This window comes from Oryctolagus cuniculus, chromosome 9 (assembly GCF_051225735.1).
Source record: "Oryctolagus cuniculus isolate XC-2025 breed Fujian yellow rabbit chromosome 9, ASM5122573v1, whole genome shotgun sequence".
Lineage (NCBI taxonomy): Eukaryota > Metazoa > Chordata > Mammalia > Lagomorpha > Leporidae > Oryctolagus > Oryctolagus cuniculus.
Window position 1 is genome coordinate 133,244,126 of NC_142875.1, and position 22,137 is coordinate 133,266,262.

The 22,137-nt window shown below is 51.5% G+C and overlaps 1 protein-coding gene and 1 long non-coding RNA gene across 4 annotated transcripts in view; one reads left to right on the forward strand and one right to left on the reverse strand.

Moving 5' to 3' along the window:
- The window catches only part of PDZRN4 (PDZ domain containing ring finger 4), a 357,880-nt gene that overhangs the window by 323,084 nt on the left and 12,659 nt on the right, over positions 1 to 22,137 (forward strand). For all 3 annotated transcript variants that reach the window (XM_089304029.1, XM_051850939.3, XM_051850940.3), the window contains 2 exons: positions 15,567 to 15,665; positions 17,890 to 17,952. In XM_089304029.1, coding sequence (XP_089160155.1) covers positions 15,567 to 15,665; positions 17,890 to 17,952 — 162 coding nt within the window. The remainder of the gene's footprint in view (positions 1 to 15,566; positions 15,666 to 17,889; positions 17,953 to 22,137) is intronic.
- On the reverse strand, positions 841 to 4,587 carry LOC149124777 (uncharacterized). The gene is made up of 3 exons (XR_016213168.1): positions 3,947 to 4,587; positions 1,671 to 1,783; positions 841 to 1,309 (listed from the first exon to the last, which is right to left on the reverse strand). It is a non-coding gene; the product is annotated as an uncharacterized LOC149124777 (long non-coding RNA).

Consider the following 22,137-nt stretch of genomic DNA (forward strand, 5'->3'; position numbering starts at 1 on the left):
CGTTGCAGCTGTGGGGGACACTGAGCATCCTCCATGCGATACGTCATGTGGGAGTGCACAGGCGCTGATAGACTGCAGGTTAATTTTGATGGCCTGTGGGCTTGTATGTAGCTGTAAGCCAGATTGCAGATTACATGATGGATTGAAATTAATTTTCCAGTGACCAGAATCATCAGATTAATCTCATTAATAACATAGAAAAACATCTTATACTTTGAAGCACCGAAGAAAAAACAATCTGTTTTAAAACACTCAGGCAAATCACCATAAAATAGTTTGAATAAGCAAATAGATGAAGATATTTTTAATGAAGCAGGTGATTTATTTTGTCGGTACACGTCATAAAATAGTACTAAAATTCCTTTTAAATGATACAAATTGTTGACATGATTATACAAACATACAGTTGTAACTTGTGCCAGCTGCTAGAAAAGCCAAACCATCTAGAATATGAGTCAGCACCTTCGAGAGAGGGTGTAGGCCTTAGGAAAGTTAGCCAGTTCACAAAGTCTGTATCATCAGTTATTTTGCTTTTTGTGAAATAGTTGACGACTAAGGCCAGTGTTAAACATGAGTGTATGTTAACCACAAATGCTGTGGGTGCAGGCCAGGATCTGTGATCCAGTGAAGAAAATGTGTGTGTGTGTGTGTGTGTGTGTGTAATTATTCCATCAAGTACTGTGTGCCTTTTGTAGCACTGAGGACTGTGCCTACCTGACAGTGTGTGTATTTAAAATACATGCTTTGCCACTTGGTAAGAACTCATCAAGTACCCTGAGTTTTATGTTTTTTTGGATACAAGGAACAAATGTCTGTGAAACACAAAACTTACACATGAACGTTTCTTGACCTTTTGTTTTATTTTTAATCTTGTTAGAGTTCTATTTTCTTGGCTAGATCAGAAATATATATACACAATTATATTAAAGTGCTGTTTTACAAAACAAGACAAGGAGTAGGAAGGAAAAACCAGCGCGTACATATTATTGCATGTAAGGCCTTGCGCTTGTCCTGGTACTGTGGGCAGGGCAAGCTCTCACCTCCAGTAGAAAATGTCTCAGGAATCCAGGCGCAGTCAGAGCTGGTGCCTGGTTAGAAACTCTTTCCTCTCCCAAGTCACCAGCTGGTGGAAACAAGGTCCTATGAATTCTTCCGTGTTAATCGTCCTTTTATGCTTCCTTAAGAACACGTGCTGGCAAAGTTCCTGAATGTTTTTCAAAGAAACAGGAGCTCTGAGCAGGCCTGACAAATTTCTGTTATGTCAACATGGACACGGGCGCCGCCCAGTCTGGAGTTCACCGTAGAATATCTGAAACAGATAAATGTGGATCTTCCCTTTCTCATAAGTCATACCAGGAGATGTGTAGGGCTCCTAATTGGTTCTAATGCATGGCATTAGAGTGTTATTGTCAGTGGAGTACAGACACAGAGCATGCCGTGTGTCACAGAGACTGCAGGAACAATAACCAGGAAAAAGAAGGGACAGGAGGGAGAGGAGAGATGTAGGGTTTGTGGCATACGTGCGTTCTTTGGGTACTTAGGGGCTATGGGAAGTGACAGAACATGGACTGCCGTGTGCAGTGCCACGTGAACTCCGGATCAGCGTGTGTCTTACTAGGCACCACTCTGCATTCACAGGGAAACGTTTCCTGGCACACTGGGGCACTTACCCAGGAATGAGGAACACGGAATTTCTTCACTAATCACTCGTGTCGATCAAGTTTCATGACGCCTCTCAGATCACAAAATAAAGCACTTTATTTCTGCAGTGTCATCGTAAAGCCTGGAGAAAGCTTCATTTATTATTAATTCACATTCTCAACCAATATCTGAGCATGAAGTGCAAAAATACAGTAACAGGAAGACTTGTCTGCTCCATCTGCAGGAGTGCACACTAACTCTGTGTAACGTTGCAGCGTAACACCCGCCGTTTCTCTAACGCCTACAAGTGAGCTGACCTGCCTGTAAAGAAACCAGTGGTTCTGCACTCTTGTGAGTGAGTCCCACAGCTTACCATACACAGGCCCAGCGTGAAGCTTGCTGTGACAGAAATCAAGAAACAGTGCTGGTTAAATGTGGGGAAAAGGTACCCAAATCCACTGTCGAAGGGAGTAAACTGGAAGCCAGCTGGGAGATCGCTCAGATGCCTGAGAATAGACCTGCCGTGTGACCCAGCAGTCTCTGTCCGGGGAACTCACCCAAGGGAATTGAAAGCATCTGGGGCCAGCGCCGCGGCTCACTAGGCTAATCCACCGCCTTGTGGCACTGGCACACCGGGTTCTAGTCCCGGTCGGGGTGCCAGATTCTGTCCCGGTTGCCCCTCTTCCAGGCCAGCTCTCTGCTGTGGCCCAGGAGTGCAGTGGAGGATGGCCCAAGTGCTTGGGCCCTGCACCCCATGGGAGACCAGGAGAAGCACCTGGCTCCTGCCTTCGGATCTGCGCGGTACACCGGCCGCAGCGGCCATTGGAGGGTGAACCAACAGAAAAGGAAGACCTTTCTCTCTCTCTCTCACTGTCCACTCTGCCTGTCAAAAAAAAAAAAAAAAGCATCTGAGTGATCTGCACCCCCACGTTTGCTGCAGCTCAGTCACAGAAGCTAAGCTGTGCAATCAAGCTAGATGTCCATCAACTGATGACTGGATAAAGAAACTATGGAACACCACTCAGCCAAAAAAAGAAGGAAATCCTGTCTTCTGCAACAAAGTAAATGCAGCTAGAAACCATTATAGTTAGTGAAATAAGCCAGTCCTAGAAAGACAAGTGCTGGGTGTTTGCCCTGATCTCTGGTAACTAGTGGAGTACCAGGAACTGTGATGTACCGGAGTGAAACTGACATTTTGAGTTTCAATGATTGTTAGAACCCTTGTCTCTACTGTTAAGGAGCAGTGTTTTTTCTTCCTACTGTTTGCTGAACTCTGCTTACTGTAGGGTTAATCTTACGAGTATAAAGCAAACTGAAAGTAGATCATTGAAAAAATTAAAGGAAAATAGAGAGGAGGAAGGGTGGGAGCGAGGGCAGGAGGAAGACGAGGGTAGGAAGCATCACTAGATCTGTATGAAATATATGAAATGTGTTCACCTTTAACATTTTTATTTTTTTTTTAATTTTTTTTTTTTGACAGGTAGAGTGGACAGTGAGAGAGAGAGACAGAGAGAAAGGTCTTCCTTTGCCGTTGGTTCACCCTCCAATGGCCGCCGCGGCCAGCGCGCTGCAGCCGGCGCACCGCGCTGATCCGATGGCAGGAGCCAGGAGCCAGGTGCTTTTCCTGGTCTCCCATGGGGTGCAGGGCCCAAGCACCCGGGCCATCCTCCACTGCACTCCCTGGCCACAGCAGAGAGCTGGCCTGGAAGAGGGGCAACCGGGACAGAATCCGGCGCCCCGACCGGGACTAGAACCCGGGGTGCCGGCGCCGCAAGGTGGAGGATTAGCCTAGTGAGCCGCGGTGCCGGCCACCTTTAACATTTTAAAAAAAAAACTAAAAATTATCTGATAAACTTAAATGTCTTAAAAAAAATGATTCAAGTTCAAAAGACGTTTTTATTAAATATCCTAGAATCTTTCATTCACCGTTGGCCCAGGTTGACAGCAGTGGCACCCTCCCTACTGAGCTGTGCCCCTGGGGCCGTCCTTCAAACCCGCAGGCCCACGCACACTCCTTGGCTCCAGCAGTCCCGTGATCCCACAGACCCACGCACACTCCTTGGCTCCAGCAGTCCCGCGATCCCTCCTTCTGCCGCCTTTTCCCCTGGCCTTTCCTGTCTCTCCCACTGCTCACCCACCAAGGAGTACCCCAACTTCTGCTCCATTCCAAAGTGTTGGCTGTCTGCTCAGTTTCTCCCCCTAGCTGAAGCAGTGGTAACCCTTTCCACCGCGGCTTGTCGCACAAGGAAGACGCTAGAACCCCTTTCAGTCCCATTTTCCTGAACTCTCCAGGAGGCGCACTCACGGGTCATTTTGAGGAGGATCCGATCTCACTCAGCACCAGACGGTGTTCGCTCTGCCACCCGGATAGGAGTATCCTGTCGGTATATCCTGTTTGTGGTTCAGAAGGTGAACACGGGTGATGTTTGCTGTTCTCAAGTGACTTTGCACCACTTCACTGAAAACACGGCTGGCTCAAAGGAAGTGTAACCAGAGACGACGGGCGAATGGGGCAGGACCGCAGCACAAGGGGTACCTCGTTCTTCTCCACTCTTTACAGAAAGCTCAAGGCTGATCTCAAAGAAATGCTGCTAAGACTTCCTTTGGAAAAAGCAATTTTCCATAATTCAAAGAGAAGGCAGCTTACAGATGCTGAGAGTGGAGATCCAACAAAGACAGCTGGGCGGGTGAAAGGCACTAAAATGACAGTGGGTGCTTGAGCCTCTCCGAGCAGGGTTCGGACTTTGATGTCAAAGTTGAGTTTGTACTTCCTTCTTTTTAAATCTCCTTTAGACACCACAGGTTGAAAGAAGGCTACAATGTTTTCAGCCCGAGCCCTGCTCTCCCAAGAATTCTCTGTCCGTCACCTTGCACCTAGTTCCTGGCTTCACCACCCACACACACTTCCCTGTGCCCCAGCCACTTGGAGTGGGAGTGAGAATTACCTCTGAACAACAGAACTCTTACTAATGGCCTGGAAAGTGGTGGAATATGGCCCAAAGTATCTGGACCCCTGCCACCCACATGGGAGACCGGAAGAAGCTCCTGGCTTTGGTCTGGCCCAGCCCTAGCTATTGGTGCCATCTGTGGAGTGAGCCAGCAAATGGAAGATCTCTATCTCTTTCTCCCCCTCTCTCTAACTCTGCATTTCAAATAAATCTTAAAACAAGAGGGGAGAGGCATTTGCCCTAATGGCTAAGATGCCCACGTCCCACATTAGAGTGGCTGCGTTCATGTCCAAGCCCTCATTTCTGACTTCAGCTTCCTGCTACAGCAGACCCTGGGAGGCAGTGGTGATGGCTCAAGTGATGGGGACCCTGCTATCCACAGGGGAGACCTGGCTCCCAGCTCAGCCCCGGTTGTTAAAGGCACTTGAGAAATGAACCAGCGCGTGGGAACTCTCTAGATCTGTCTCTCTCTAAATATATATATATAAAAGAACTGGCATGATAACAATGAAAAGTGTGGCTGAATTAAAGTCAGGAGGCCTGGGTTCTCCTTGTAGGTCTGCCACCAAATGAGCAGGTGAACACAGGTACGTCACTTGTGCTAAAAAAAAGATGGTGGAGAAGTTAGAGTGTCTAAAAGTCTCTCACTCTCTTGTAGATAACTTTAGAAAAGAAAAAATAATGATCTTAATTTCCTAAAAAATGAGTATGAAGAATAAAGTGTACTTATGCCCCCGCCTAGTTGGATGCCAGAAGAGCAAGGCATTGCGTTCGCTTGGTTGTCCTAATTTTGTAACTCTGTGGTTTAGGTCAGATGGAAAGCTGTGTGTTTTGGGTAATTGAGTCTCCTCCGCTTTCTGCCCGTGACTTTGGTATGAGACCTTGTAGAAACTGGCTCATCTCCAGGCATCGTTGCTGGGCACTGCCTTGGGAACCCCTGCATGTGCTCCCTCTGACCACCCCCCCCCCCATATGTCAAAAGGTGCCTGTCTCTGAGCCAGCCCTCTCTGGCTCAGCTCTTGACTGACCCGTGTATCCTGCACCACACAGCCCATGGCTCAGTGTCAAGTCCTTCTTGTATTTAAGTCAGTCCAGACAATGAGCTCTGGACCACAGGGCTACAGGAGTGTATTATTGATTAGAAAAATAAGCTTCGGAGTTCAGAGAAAGAAACAGTGCCTGTGTCCATTTCTGAGTCGATGAACAGCGGCTCAGTCACCTGGAGTCAGTTGCTGACTGCTGGCCCTGAATGTCTTCGTCTATTAACTGAAATTGATAATATTGACCAAAATCAACCTGGACTCGAATCCAAGAAACAAGAGGCTCTGAGCACATTCTTCAGGGAAAAACGGACTTCTATTGGTTTTTGTAACTGAAAATCTACTGTTAGAGATGTAACTTGGCCGCAGTGTTGAAGTGTTACACTGACTTGCAGTCTTCCTTCATCACTGGGGTTCGATCTCCTGTTTGGGGCATTCACCCTCCAGTTCTGTGTATTCTGGCAAAGCAGAGCTCTGAGTGGCTTGTGATCTAGGAAATGCAAGTGTTCTTCTCCCTACGGTTTCAGCAAAAGTTTGGGGCCTGGTTCTGCTGGGTTTGTACTGGATCAAATACACATAACTGATCCTGACAGGGAGATAAAACGCACTTCTGTCTGGCACCTAAGCCACGTGCCGCCTGTGGAGCTGCTGTCCGTCCTAAACACACAGCCCAGGAAGGCAAAAGTAATTCCACAGAAGCAGTGTAGGGTCATGTTTCCAGAAAGACATCTATTGAATGCTGGACGGGCCAGAAGTAGCTGCCCTGTACTGCAGGAGCTGTCAGAATTTTCTAAGTTCACATGGCATGGTATTCATGAAACGTGTATCCCCAAGTTTGGTGCACGAGAAGTTCCAAGCTGACTGTGGTCTTTCATGCATAGCAAGTGCTAAGGAAATGTCACATGAGCAGACTGGGCAGGGAAGACTAAGCGTGCTAGAGGATGTAGGGTGAGTGAGAGATGGGTCATGTTGCTTTATTTTTTGCAGGTCATTCTTGGCTTCCATTTCTTGTTGGCAGAGATTGTGAGACTAAGTCACACCTACTGTTTGCACAGCTTTGCAGACACACTGTGCGCGATCTAACACAGTTATTCCAGGATACAAATGTTCACCCAGCAGTAGCCGTGCTGTGCTGCCCCCAGCCTCACTGTAGTGGTTAACTCATCTGGTGGGTGCAGGTGGGGCTTGCGAAAAGGGCCGCTCTCCCCTGCCCTGGGGACGCAGAGACAAAGAGGGCGACTCACCTGAGCTGCTTTGCTTCGCACTAAAGGCTGATGACAGATCAGGTAACCAGAGCAGCCAAGATCCCGCTTGTGTAGCTGTCAAGGGAGCAGACAGCTGTGGAAAGTAAGCAGCTGAGCAGAGTCAGGTCTGTTACTGAACAGGTGGGCGGAGTTGCCAGAAAGTGATTGCACATTGCTGGACGCCGTGGAGTACGTTGGTAGCCCTGCTTCTGCCAGAGTGCTGGGGTGGGGGCCGGTGGCGGCGGAACAGCAGGCAGCAACTAGCGTCTAAGCTGAAACATGGAGAGAGCCGTGGGTGGAACCAGAGGAAGTGGCAGCGCCCACTGTGCCGCCTGGCCTTGGGCTCGCTGTGTGACTTTGGGCGAGTTAGCGGCACTTGTCTTGTGCCTTGCTGCTCCTCCCGTAAACGGAAATGATGGTAGTGGTGCTCAGGGAACGGGGCGCTGCTTGCGTTCACGGCCTCGCCTCCTCTCGCTTGAGCCGGTGGCATCCCCAGGCGGCCCTCCTGCCTGTGTCCCAGCGCATCCAGTTGGCACTGTGCTCCCACGGTGCTCATCTTTCTGAGCCGAGTCGGATGGGCTCCTTCCTTCTGCTCGCTCCGCAGACGCTTCCCGGGCGTGTCCGTCCCTGCTGCCTCTTACTTAGGTTTTCCACCGTGGCCTGCGCTCTCAGCTGCCCACACAGGGACTGCTCGGGGGTTAGGGTTAGGGTTAGGGTTTAGGGTTAGGGTTAGGGTTAGGGTTTAGGGTTAGAGTTTAGGGGTTAGGGTTAGGGTTGGGGTTAGGGTTGGGGTTGGGGTTGGGGTTGGGGTTAGGGTTGGGGTTTAGGGTTAGGGTTGGGGTTTAGGGTTAGGGTTTAGGGTTAGGGTTTAGGGGTTAGGGTTAGGGTTGGGGTTAGGGTTGGGGTTGGGGTTGAGGTTAGGGTTAGGGTTGGGGTTAGGGTTTAGGGTTAGGGTTTAGGGTTGGGGTTGGTGTTAGGGTTGGGGTTAGGGTTGGGGTTAGGGTTTAGGGTTAGGGTTAGGGTTAGGGTTTAGGGTTAGAGTTTAGGGGTTAGGGTTAGGGTTGGGGTTAGGGTTGGGGTTGGGGTTGGGGTTGGGGTTAGGGTTGGGGTTTAGGGTTAGGGTTGGGGTTTAGGGTTAGGGTTTAGGGTTAGGGTTTAGGGGTTAGGGTTAGGGTTGGGGTTAGGGTTGGGGTTGGGGTTGAGGTTAGGGTTAGGGTTGGGGTTAGGGTTTAGGGTTAGGGTTTAGGGTTGGGGTTGGTGTTAGGGTTGGGGTTAGGGTTGGGGTTGGTGTTAGGGTTAGGGGTTAGGGTTTAGGGTTAGGGTTTAGGGTTTAGGGTTAGGGTTTAGGGTTAGGTTTAGGGTTTAGGGTTAGGGTTGGGGTTAGGGGTAGGGGTAGGGTTAGGGTTGGGGTAGGGGTTGGGGTTAGGGTTTAGGGTTGGGGTTAGGTTTAGGGTTGGGCTCCTGCATCCGTGCCTTCCCATGCTCGCTGCTTCTCCTGGAGATGTGGTCTCCCTGACGGGCGCCAAGACCACCTCTGGTGTCTCTTTTGACCGCTACCCCCAGGTGTCCCTGTGGCCCACCCTGTGGAGTTGATATTAAAGATTCTCTGTGTGTGACAGAGACAGACGACAGACCACAGCATTGGGGAGCATCTAATAGAAACAGAGAAGCTGGCAAAAAAGAAGAGGACCTAAATGGAAGATCTCTGCGAGTGAGATCCCAGTGGAAAGAACGGGGCCATCCCCAGGTGCTTGGGCCCTGCACCCCATGGGAGACCAGGAAAAGCACCTGGCTCCTGCCTCCTGCCATCGGATCAGTGCGGTGCGCCGGCCGCAGCGCGCTGACCGCGGCGGCCATTGGAGGGTGAACCAACGGCAAAGGAAGACCTTTCTCTCTGTCTCTCTCTCACTGTCCACTCTGCCTGTCAAAAAAAAAAAAAAAAAAAAAAAAACGGGGCCATCAAAGAAGGAGGTACCTTTCTCTGAAGGGAGGAGAGAACTTCCACTTTTACTATGACCCTGTCGGAATAAGATTGAAGTCGGCGAACTCAAGAGGCTTCCATAGCCTTGGCAATTCATGACTAGAGCCTAGGGAGATTACTGATGCCATAAACAAGAGTGTCAAATTGTTAAGTCAACAACAGGAGTCACTGTGCACTTACTACTCATGTGGGATCTCTGTCCTTAATGTGTTGTCCAATGTGAATTAATGCTATAACTAGTACTCAAACAGTATTTTATACTTTATGTTCTGTGTGGGTGCAAACTGTTAAAATCTTTACTTAATATATACTAAATCGATCTTCTGTATATAAAGAGAATTGAAAATGAATCTTGATGTGAATGGAAAGGGAGAGGGAGCGGGAAGTGGGAGGGAAGTTATGGGGGGGAAAAGCCATTGTAATCCATAAACTGTACTTAAATTTATATTTACTAAATAAAAGTTTAAAAAAAAAAACAGAGAAGCTGAAAACAGTGAAAAAACAGGAATAATTCCGTAAAAATTTCCTGGAAAAATCATAAAAGAATTGTGTAGAAAGCATGCATTGAGCCATTTGCCTGCTAGGATTGGAACCTCTCTCTCACTGCACCAAAAAACTCACTAAGTAAAAGCCCGAGGGCTGGCTGAGATGCTCCGTGCTGCTCTGTGGAGCCGGGGAGTGTGCAGCCCTTTCTAGATTCTCTGTGAACTGTGGCACAGGCGGCCCCACTGAGCGGGGCAGAGACTGCGGCCGAGCCGCGGGGGAGAGACCGCGTGGTCCCCTCTGCAGAGGGACGGCTGTGATCATCAGAGCCATCTGATGTCCAGTGTCCTCCTAGATGAGTACCCCTACTGGGTGGGCAGCTGGAGACTAGAGAAGGGGAGATGGCTTTCGTGTCTTTAGAAGGTAGGAAAGTGGCCTGGCGAGGCGGGCGAGGCGTGCCGGTCAGCACGCACAGCGGGAGTGGCCCACGTGCTCAGCCCGGGAGCATCTTCCCCTGGGAGCCGCAGCTGCCCCGGCGGGGACCCCGGGAAGGGAGCGTGCGTCTTAACCACACTTGGCTTTCTGGTACCACGGAGGCAGAGCCCAGGGGAGCTGTGGCTGCCGGTGAAAGCAGGTTGTGTGTAATACAGACTCAGAGCTGCATTGGGAGACAGGCGTGAGCCCGAGGCTGGTGTTGGCAGTGAAGGACAGCAGGGCCAGTGGTTTGGAGGTCTGGTGTTGGAACAGAGCACTGGAAGGGAAATACCCAGCACCTATGACTTCCAAGCACGGCGTTACAGCAATGGTGGGCGTGACCTGACCAGGATTCCCCATGCTCGGCTAATGCAGTTCCCGAGAACTAAATTCACAACGTCCAGTAGCGCAGGTTTGCTCGAGGCTCAAGTCAACCGTGGGAAACCGTAGATTTCTGGAATCTTCAAAGGGTAAGCCAGGTTAAAGTAATGGCAGTCACCTCTCCAAGATACCAGCACAGGAGAGGGGGAAAAACCTGCTGGAAGCAAAGTCTCCAATTTCCTGACGTGCCTTTGTTCCTTGTTTGATAAAGAGCAGGGCTGGGCCCAGCCTGGTGCCCTGGCCGTCACAGCGGAAAAGCTCGCAACATGTGTGGGTCCAGCTCTGGCCTTGCTCGCTTTGCTTCCCAACTTGACTCCTGACCTGGGATGCATCGCCAGTGCATCTCCTCCCTGCTTGACAGGAGAGGAAGGTGAATGTCTCTCCCTCTGTTACACAGTGCACGGAATCCACTCAGAGTGGGTCGCGGAGGACCTCCCCAGGGAATCCACTGCCCATGGTAAGAGGCTGCCATCCTGGGCCTGGAAAAATGTGACGACTTAATTTGCCCAAGATTCTAGGAATCGGGAATTGGAAGTGGAAAGCTACCCCTCATCTCACAGCATCAACAGGGAAGAGGCGGCGGGGGGACCAGGAGCCGGGACTAAGGATGTGAGTGACAGACACGAGCTAAGCTTGGGCTCTGTTACTCTCCTCTTTGTCCCAAGTGTGCACTGATGGCAGTACTTGTTGTGAATATGTGTGCAGTTGGGGAGCGTGGGCCTGAAATATTGTTGTCATTGGGATTTGGGTATTCTTTTTGTTAGTTTGTTTGTTTGTTTGTTTGACAGATAGAGTTAGACAGTGAGAAAGAGGGACAGAGAGAAAGGTCTTCCTTCCATTGGTTCGCCCCTTAAATGGCCGCTACGACCAGCGCGCTGTGCCCATCCGAATTCAGGAGCCAGGTGCTTCCTCCTGGTCTCCCATGGGGTGCAGGGCCCAAGCACTTGGGCCATCCTCCACTGCCTTCCTGGGCCACAGCGGAGAGCTTGACTGGAAGAGGAGCAACCAGGACTAGAACCCGGCACCCATATGGGATGCTGGCGCCACAGGCAGAGGATTAACCAAGTGAGCCACGGCACGGGCCCCAATTTGGGTATTCTAAGAGGTTACTGGTTCCCACTAAGTATTGTACAGGTTCCCGTTAGCTGGAAGTCACTGGTACTGGTAGTGAGCTACCTGCTTTGCCCTCGGCTGTGGGGGCCAACGTGTTCCAGTTTCCCACTTGATTTGCTTTGCTTTGTTTTGTTTTGTTTTGTTAATGAGCGTTTTCTTGGGGCAGCTAAACACAGTATGCAGTGTGGTAAAAAGACAGGTGATAGGTGTTTTCCCCCAAGCTGGGTAAAAGCACAGATGTTCTAAGAAACCAAACCGGGAAAATAAATAAAAAGAAGCAGGCAACCGGCCTGCTCTCTCCTGGTTGCCTGCTGTGACAATGGCCCTGCTGTCTACCCCGGGTCGTCTTCAGACTTGAGTAGCGCTGACGGCCTGAGTTCTCATGTTGATGGTGTGGGCCTTTGTGCTGTGTGGTTTGGCAACAAATTTGTGAATAGGTGTTACAGGCAGCTCCACACCCGTCAAGAGAGACAAATCTAGAAACAGGATTTTTTTACTTCATAAATTCCTTGTTCCTCACCAAAACATGTGTAGCACTGTAGTACAACAGATTTGAATAAAAATCCCAGTCCAGTCCTTCTGAGTGCAAAATGTTTCATAGTTAAGCCTTGCTAACTTTGTTCTTCCATTCGACCCTCAGTCCACAACATCTCATTTCTCACAAAAACAGATTCCATAATTTGACTTTTTAGAGTTTTGTTCTTATTTGAGGGGCAGAAAGGGACAGTGACTGGCTCACTCCCCGGATGTCTGTGATGGCCAGTGCTAGGTCCAGAGGTAGAGCCATGAGCTGGGAACTCTGTCCCGGTCTCGCACATGGGTGGCCGGAACACAGGTGCTGGAGTCATCGTTGTGTCCCCCAGGGTCTGGAATCAGGGGCTGTAGCTGGGAATCAAGCCCAAGCACTCAAATACGAGATCCGGGCATGCTAACCGGCATCTGGGCCACCAGAGCAAGGGGCCGGCTCTGCTTTCTGTAAGGAGACACCTCCCTGGGCATAGCATCTCGGTGCACCGCTAAGTCAGGTGGAGCCCGGTGGCACCAGGAATGGGAGGTAAGGATTCCACTCTAGCCACCGTGCCTCAGAGTGGTCAGCACTGGCACCCACCAGGCTGGGCTTCCACGGGCACGCATGGCTCATGTCCCTGGGCATTCTCATCAGACAGCTTCCCGGGACGAAGGGAAGGGGGTGAGCACCGTCAGGGAGACGTTCCTTTCTATGGGGACCGTCTCTCCAGGAGCCGGGGGCGTGGGCAGTCCGGTGAGCCTGTGCCGGGGACTGCCTTCTGCGACTGTGCATCTGCCCTGTCTGGAGCAGAGTCTACGGGGCCCTGCTTGTTCGTTCTTCTGTCGTTAGATTAGAGAAACCTGCTTCTAAGCTGTGTGCTCTGGTGAATTGGTATGTGGTGTGGCGTGTGTGTGCAGTGTCTTCTAAGAAAGAAACACAGGTCCACACTGGGGACTGGCATCAGGTGGTGCCCATGTGGGTCTCCCTTGGTGCCTGAAATCCCAGCACGGTGAGTCTGGAGTTTTGAGCATTTGCCTCCGGGTCCCATGGTCAGTGGATGCTGCTAACGGTCCATCTAAGAAGCATCTACTGACCCCGTGCTCGTCACGTCTCAGAGGCTGGCTTTGAGACCCGTCTCACTGCTCTGCTTCGACCGACGGCACTATTGAAGTTATTCTGCCCCTGGGACCTTCTCTGCTGGGCCACAGGGACTCTGGGCTAGAAGTGTTGCTTTGCGGCATTGAAGGTTCCGCCCTTTTCCTTCTACTAGATGCACTGCTTTCCTGCACAAGCAGTGTGGTAGCCACGTTCCAAACACACAGAAGTCCCGGTGTACCGTCGGGAATACAGAGCAGGCACCGCAAGGAGAATGCTCCCTCTGGAGGTGTTTCCACGCGGTGTTGGGACTTCCTCCCGTGCCTTGGCAGAACAATAAAGTCAATGGGGTGTAGGCGTTTCTGTTTCCCACGTTGCAGTACCCGAGTTCAGATCCTGGCTCCGGCACCTGGCGCCAGCTTCCTGCTCATGTGCGCCCTGGGAGGCAGCGGTGACAGCTTACATGTGTGGGTTCCCGAAACCCTCATGGGAGCACCTGTATTGAGTTCCCACTCCTGGCTCCGGCCCCAGCCAAGCCCCATCTATCTGGGGACTGAACAGGTGGATGGGGGCGTTCTCTTTGGCTGGCTGGCTCTCTACACCTCCATCTCTCTCTCTTTCTCTGTTTCACCAATTAAAAATAATTAGATTTTCACTTTGCCTACAGCTCCATATTTGCCTCAGTTTAAAGGCTCCCATCTCATTTATTTAAGTATTGTTTAGGGCTCCCTGGAAGTGGCAGCTCCCTTGCTCCTAACTGTATCCCACTTGAAGCGCGTTGCTTGCGTGATTCCTTCCTAGTTTGGGTGAGGGTTCGTTCCACGGCAGGCATCCGTACTGCCACCTTCGAGAACACTTTGGCCTGCTGTGTTCCTTTTTGCCCTGATAGCAGATCACGTCACTGTGCCCTCCTCTTGGCCCGGGTGAACGGACTTGTCACCTCTTCTTGCTAGTGTTCAGCTATGCCAGGTGCTTCCCGGCCACTGTGGTGTCCTGGGGGGTCTTTGCCTAGCATATCAGAAAGTCAGTATTCTTCATAGTTTCTGGTATTTGTCAATTTACAGTGCTGGTCTTGGGATGTGGGAGTTTAATTTTATTTACTCTTAGCTGTGAAGTTATTGGTCACTGGAGTTCATTGTAGCAAATCTTCTCACTTAGGATTTATAGCATGGTTTATGGCATATCATTAAAATAAATGGTTATTATCTCATGACAAGGACTTCCCCGAAATGCACAATTAAGGGGAAGACACTCCTTCATCTGTCGCAGACTGCGCTGGAGGGAAGCCTCCTGTTTGGAGTCAGTGAGTGTTTCTTTGATGAGTGTAGAAGCTCGCTTCCTACAGGGCCGGAGACCAAGAGGTACGAGGGCAGAGCGCCAGCAAGCTCAGCGTTTCGCAAGGCCCCTTCCTCATCCACGGTACCTTCTGAGCCTTGCGTGGCCGGAGGGGCCAGCTGGCCCCCAGGGCCTGTTTTCTGGGGCACTCATCACATTCATGGGGGCTCCCTGCTCAGGACCTGAGCTCACCTCCTAATACCATTGCCTTGGGACTTCTGATTCCAGTATTTGAATTTCAGTGTGTTCTCAGATTTCACCTTCTTTACACACACATGCACACACACACACACACACTGGCACACCCCTACCCACTTCCATCAAGGACCCTCACTGGGACTACCCATACGGTAGGTACTGGACAAAGAGCACTACACACCATGGACAGCTTCAAGACGGTCACAGAGTCTGGGTACCAGGAACGTGGCCCAGACCTCTCAGACCTTACAAGTAAAATCTACCTTCTTCTTCCCCGTCGGACCGTTCGCTCGAGGGTCTTCTATTCCTCGTCTGTGATGAGAGGATCATTTTGGGCTTTAATCTTGGGATTGTGTGATTTATCCTGAACTCACCTGCTTCGGAGAGCGGTGGACGTCCGTCTCATTACATAAAGATGAAACACAACGAAATTTATTATTATTTTGCTCCACATAAATCAGGAAATGGATTCAAGATGCATGACCTAAGGCCTGACATTCCCAGCGCCCTAGCCGTGTGTTTCAGGAAACGTATTTTCTTGTTCATTTCCTGCCACACTTTGAATCATTGCCTCTGCCTCATACGCCGTTGATGTCTCTGCCTTCAGGCTGGATGAACCCATTTCTTTCCAAGGGCAGGAGTTTCTGCGGAATAATAGAAAGCCTTGGCCTGACCTCCATAAAACCCTTGCTTATTATCATAGTGTGTAGAACTCAGAAGAAGAACTGATGGCACCATCCGGCATCATCTCGTGTGCTGCGTGAACTTGTTTCATTTTATTAAAATGCAAATAAATAGGAACTCCAGTATGTGTGTGAACATTGTGCTGCCGACGTGCACATCCTGGGTCTCTCAGCAGATCCCAGCTGTGTGAGTCATGCGTCGCGGTGTCATAGCTAGGGAGCTGTATAATTTGATAGCAGAGCACACAGTGGAACTGTGAAACCCTGGTCTGAGTGCACAGCCACGCATGGAGAAGGTGGGTCGTGAGGATTGTGGTCTGACACGTCGGGGTCACGTGTCGGGCAGGTACAGGGAGGTTCCGGGGGCACCGGAGGGCCTGGGGGCTGTGTTCTGTGGGGCTGTGCTGAGATGAACACCCATCCCCGTGTGTTGCTCTCCCAGGAGGTGGAGTTGTGTCGCGTCAGCAGTCAGGAGAAGCTGGGCCTAACACTCTGCTACCGCACGGATGATGAAGACGACACGGGCATTTATGTGAGCGAGGTAAGAGACGCGTGGGGCGGGTGGGGGGGTGGGGCGCCCACACCAGGGGAAGAGCCGCCTGCCCTAAGAAGATGGAGTGTGAAGAATTGGCCCTGTTCCAATGCTTGTCACTTTCAATTAGGAAAGTAAATTATGCTGCCCAAGTAATGTAATTATTGTCAGCTTGTGTAATGTGCCTGCTTTCAGCACAGAACCCCAGCCTGGAGACGGGGACGTGGGACAGGTGCCTAAATTTAAATAAATCCCTGGAGATCACAGGAAGTTGAGGGGAGCTTGTGACGGGCCCAGGCTGGCCCTTCCATTCCACCGTGTCTTTTGTTCGTTGTGTTCCTGATGGCAGTGGCTAATTGTTTTAGATTAATATTCATGATAAGCAGTCAGTCTTTTGCTCTGTGATGGTCTGAGTAAATGTGAGTGGGCGAGGAGTGCATCTGCGGGCTCCTGTCAGGAAACCCCGTGATCACTCGCGAGAGGAAGCATTGAGGCTCAGGTGCCTTTTGTGTGAATGACTCTGAAAGGCTTACGTGAAGTACAACTGGTCGCCACAGGTGACTCTTCAAAACTTCCCCAAAGATCGTTCTACTAGAAATAAGAAAGTGTGCGTTTGTTTAAATTACACATATGCGCGATTCAACTTTACATTTACATGCAGACGCACATATAGAAGAGCATGGACATGGGCTTCGTGGAAAAATGGAATTCAGAATTGAAATTGGTGTAAACGTGTTTGAGATCCATGCATGTGTTTTCATGATGGGCGTGTTCCATGGACATGTGAAGGCCCCCCTTGTCAGTAGGCGCCTATTTTTGTGCACACATGTTTTTATATACATGTGTTCCCAGGAGTCAGGCTCCCTGCGCGCTGGTTACTGTCCCGCGCTGGTGCAAGGTGTTCTCAGCATTGGTTTGAGGACACTGCCTAGAGCTCTGAGCTTTCGTCTCCTCTACCAGAGACGTCACAGTTGCCTAGAGAGGCCTTCAGAAGAAGGAAGAGATGGCCTAACTGATCATTCAGAACACGCACAGCTCTGTAAATGTACACCACTCGTGATCATTTTGCCAAAGAATTCACCACGGCTGTCTCCTGCACTGGAGAAATCCCCTAGACTGTTTGCCTTTTCGTGTACAGCCATGCTAATCCCACTGGCTGAGGTGAGGAAGCGGAAGGAGACACCTGCTGAGTTGCCTTTTGTCATGGGCACAGAGGAAGCAGGGTAGCAGTTTAATAGCCTAATAGCCGCGTGATGCCATTCTGGCCTACAATTGAATTGTCATCCCTCACTTCCTTCTCCTCCTCTCTATTGACTGTTTAAATAACCAGCTTTGGAGCTTCAGTGTTCATAGAGGGTCAGCTCGCCACAGGAGCAGAGCACGGGGACGCTGTCCCCCTCCCCCGCCTCCGGAGTGACAGCGTCTGTTCTTGATTGGCCACTGAAGCCTGTTGGTGGGTGGCGCCCTCATGAGAAAGTCATTTCTCACATCTGGTTGGGAAGGAGCAGCCTCCGGCTTCGTGAAATACTTGGCTCCACAAGAGTGGGATGCGCCACGCCTGAAGAGGTGGTTTGAAGCCAGCTGCAAACTCTGACACACGGAATGCCCCAGTGACCTGCAAGGCGTCGCTCAAATCGGGCGCATTAACGTGTCACTAAGCTCCTAATAGAGCCCGAAATACCTATTTGTTCAAAGTAATTTGTAGTGGAAGCTGCACCCTCTGTCTAAAGTGGTACTGAGTGATCAGATGCGTGGGCTGGATTTTTTTCTCTCATTTCTTGAGTAATATCAATCATAAATCTCTACAAATTGAGGAGCTCCCAGGACAGCAGTTCCTTCCATAGTGTGAGCTGACACTGTAGCTGTCTGCTTGCTAAGACCACGAAGGCAGGGGTTAGAAGCCGCCTTTGTGGAAAGTATGTTTCCTGGGTCCAGGGAATCCTCGAGTGACTGTTATGCTGAGTCAGCTGGTGTGACGGTTATGCTGAGTCAGCTGAACCCTGGCTGACAGGTGGGCTCGGGAAAAGTGGGAGCGAATGTGGGAAGAAAAGGGGCAGGGCGTGGGGGCATGCAGGAATGGCCGTCAGGTCACCTTGTGCTACAATAGTCCGCTGACGTGTGCATGGTCAGTGGTTGCAGATGGGGAAAGCCGTGGTTCATCGGCCGACAGAGGGGCTTGGGGGGACGTTCAGGAGCACAGTTCTGAATGTGGGCACTGTGCATCCTCCCCTAGGTGGACCCCAACAGCATCGCAGCCAGGGATGGCCGGATCCGCGAAGGCGATCGCATCCTGCAGGTGAGCCGTCTTCGTCCTGACCTCTGTTCTGTCCGCTGCCCGTGTGCGTCCCGCCGTTCTGTGTTTCGCTCTCTCTTATGCAGCGTTGCAGAAAAGAATTCGTCTTTCCTTTTGGATATTAATGGCTACAGAGCAAAAATAAGGATGGCGCCATTTCTTACGGAGTTCTTAGCTGACAGTGAAGTAGTTAAGGGACAGTCTCTGGAGTCAGAACCCTTGCCTACGCCCTCCAGCTCCACCACGGCCTGACACGTCCTAAAAAATGACAGTGATAATGGTGTCACTTGTTAACTGTTGTGCACAGTGCACAACCATGCCAACTGGACATAAACGGCTCTCACTGCCCATCACAGCATCAGTTACTGCCTTTTCCAGAATAAGGCAGGTGAGCGTGGATCCAGATGTGCCGGTCCTCTAGGGTGAACCACAAGTCTGACAAGGTAGCCGGGGCCAGGAGGAGGAAACATGGCTGCTTCTCTATGCAGAACTGATTTAGTTTGCACTCAATGAGGCAGACAGCACAGAGGCAGAAGGGGCAGCAGGTGGGGGGCGGTATGGAGAGGTAGGGGTCTAGCATGGCAAAGAGAGCTCCCCAGGATGGGAAATACTGGGATCTGAGGCACTGCCCTGAGCCTGCTCGCACCTGCTCCAGCCTCTCAGAGCCTCCCTCTCCCAGGGTGTCTGCAGGGGACCCGGTTCCCCAGCTGCCACGTCCAGATGACACTCGGGATAGGACAGAGGCCCAGTGGGCTTCCGCTTCACTGCCGACCTCAGCCACACAGGGTCGGGGAGCCAGTGGCAGACAGAGGCCTCCTAGCTGTCCAGACTTCGTGCAGCACTTGGAGCCATGGCGAGGGGGCCGGCACTCCTGCGGCTCCTGGCCGCCGGTGCACTCCTGGAGGTCGCTTGGTTGGGTTCCACTCTGCTGAGACCAGGGCTTCTGCTGAGGTCGGGGCCTTCTGAGCACAGAGGGTGCCAGATCCTTGTGATGTGAGCACCCTGGCAGGTGTCACGGTGTCCTCAGGAAGCTGTGCCCAGGCCACTCAGGCACAGAGCCCGCTGCCGGCTGCCCCTCACCTGTCGCTTCTGTAGAAGACAACCTCCCAGTCCCTCCCTTCGTCATCCCCACCAGGTCCTCCTGCAGGGGCCACAGAACCCTCCTTCCTTGTGAAACCTTCCAAAGGCTCCAGTTAAGTCAGAATGGAAAGTTGCAGGTTTGTGATCATTTGGGCTCCTGGTTCTAGAAGACCCTAGGGGGGCAACACTGAGGGGCAGCGGGTTAAAGCCCCAGCCTGCAGCGCCAGCATCCCATGTGTGCTGGTTCAAGTCCCGGCTGCTGCAGTTCCAATCCAGCTCCTTGCTAACGCACCTGGGAAAGCAGTGGAAGATGCTCCAAGTCCTTGGACCCGCGCCCACACAGGAGACCTGGAAGAAGCTCCTGGCTCCTGGCTTCGGATCGGCCCAGCTCTGGCTGTTGTGGCCATCTGGGGAGTGAAACAGAGGATGGAAGACCTCTGTCTCTATGTACCTCTCTCTGTGACTCTCTTTCAAGTAAATAAAATCTTAAAAAGGAAACAAGTAACAAAACGGCAGGACTGTATCATTTCCGCTTCCATGAGGTCCACAGATGCTGACCTGCAGTAAACGCACTGGAGTTGCCTCTGTCATCAGATGTGCAGGGAGAGAAAAACAGATCAGGAAGCCAAGACCTGGTCTGTGTAGCACACTTTTGAAATTTCTAACATATGTATTTGAAAGGGAGAGAGAGAGATTTTCCATCCAGTGTTCACTCCCCAAATGCTGCCCATGGCTGGGGCTGGGCCAGGCTGACGCCAGAGCCAGGATCTCCATCCACAGCTCCTGTGCAGATGGCAGGGACCCAAGTACTCGAGCCACCACCTGCTGCCTTGCAGGGTGTGCTCGTGCAGGCAGCTGGAGTTGGGAGCAGACCCAGACTGCACTCTGACGGGGGATGCAGGTGTCCCAGCAGCGGCTTAATCTGATGTCCCAGATACGCTTTCAGAGTCTTTCACACAGGCAGACACTCAAGTCAGGAATGAAACAAATGCGGTGGAAACAGTGATCGGGCAGACGACTAAAATCTGTAGGAAACCTAGAGTCCTGTGTTAGAGGATGACCCAGAGAATGAAGGCTTCAGAGCTGCTCTTATTTTAATTCTGACATAATTTTAAGGCATGACTCACGTTGCTAAGATCCCCAGTTAAATACACCGAAAACCATATAACCTTCTGACCTGAGGGCCGTTACACCAGCCACGACTACGCCATGTTGCAGTAGATTCAAATGTTCAGGAATGGAAGGCTCCGGAGCTTTGTGCCCTGACCTAGAATGACCGCGTCTGGCCGCGTTGGCAATGCACCGGGTCTATGTGTGACCATTTCTCACCGTGGCCTCGCTACTGGCAGCTGTCACCCACTCCCCTCATCCCACACCTCTTCTCATGGCCTTCCCTCTCTTTCCTTCCTAACTCCCAGCTGACCACTCCCCCTCTTCTTCTGGTCACTTCTGTTCATTCCATGGGCACACTGGGTAGAAATCAAGTGCGCATGTGTGCATATGTGCACGTCGTATGCTTTGAGACTTGCAGACTCTAGCTGTACTGTGGGCAGATAGGAAAGCATGCCTTAGTGGAGTTGGCCCATTGGAGAAAGAACCACGGGGTTGATAAAGTACGGTTTTCTGCCTGATTACAGACAGATGCACCACACTTAATGAATAAATACGCATCCCATTATAAAGCCTGCAATTCAATGCTGTCTGTACATATAGGAGACAAAGGACTTTAAGGGTGATGTTGAAATGATATTAAATAAAACAGTGGCAGAATTGTAGCCGTAGACAGACAGATCCCGTACGACATGAGGAGGTTATGGGATGCCTCGTAATGATCAGTTAGCTCCTCCTTCCCAGGGAGATGAGAATGAGGCAGGGGGACGGGGGAGGGCACAGGGTTCACTTCTGGCAGCACCTGAGGCCCTGCCCTCATGGTGCAGCTGAAGTTTCCCTCACGTGGTGCACGTGGCCCTGGTGGCCACCTCGTGCAGCGACGTGATGCACCTGCAGGAGATCGGAACAGGGCGGGGACCGTGCACAAGAGGCAGGGAAGCCTCTTCCACGGGAACTCTGCTGGCCCCGTGCTTCTCATCGTCCGCAGGTGCCTGACGGTGCTGGCCCCGTGGCTCAGCCACGGCCCTGTGCCACGCGAGTTCCCGTGCAGTGATCACAGTCAGTCCTCTGGGGACTGAGTGGAAGGAAGAAGGACAGAAGCCTTATGAGACCATCTCTCCAGTGCCTGAGTGTTCACGCCACATTGCCACATTCTCCCTGGCTGCTCAGCGTGTCACAGCCACGCGTGCACCTTGTGGCGCGTGGCCCCAGGCACTCCCTGCCGAAACCTGCAGTGCTCAGTGAGCGCAGGGAGGTCTGATGCATGCCCCCGTGTCCCCGCAGCCCCGTATTTGGAAGGGCCCTTAGCACTCCTTTCTGCTGCTTTACTTCCTTGCCTTCCCGTGGCTGCGCCCATCTTTCTGGTCTCCCCACATCTGTCTCCATCCTGAAATACAAATGCATTCGGAGGAAGCTTTTCCTCTTTGGCCTACACTTCTTGGGCTTTGCTCAAGAATCCCACAGGTGGTTGGGTACCAAGCATTTTAGCTGCCTGCCTACCTCTGGCACAATAATACAGGAATCCTCAAAGATCGGTGTGTCCACGGCCAAAAGCCATGGCAACACATGGCTGAGCTTTCAGGGTTTCGTAAATGCACCTGTGCCTACACATCCACGCATGTATGTGTTGCAGATACAGGAGATCTGGGCCTGAAGTGAGATTCTGACTACTTCTGATGCAGTAGAGTAAGTCCCACAGAGCTCTTAGAAGCCCATGTGATGGCCACTGGGGAGCCCCTGTCAACACATGTCCACGCGCAGAAATGAGGCCGATTGTTATCTGCAGCAATGTCCCTCCCTTCCCATGAAGCTGCAGGAATGTGATGACACCTCTGTCTCCCTCCCGTGTTGCTGGGCCCATCCCCTGGTGCCTGCCCTAAAGCCACGTTTCAGATGTGAGAATGGCTGGAGGCCGGAGGCTCCATCTCATTCCGGGCCTCGGATCTGGTTACTCCTCGTGGGCCGTCTTCGCTGAAGCCCCTGCGTGTGTTTCTCCTT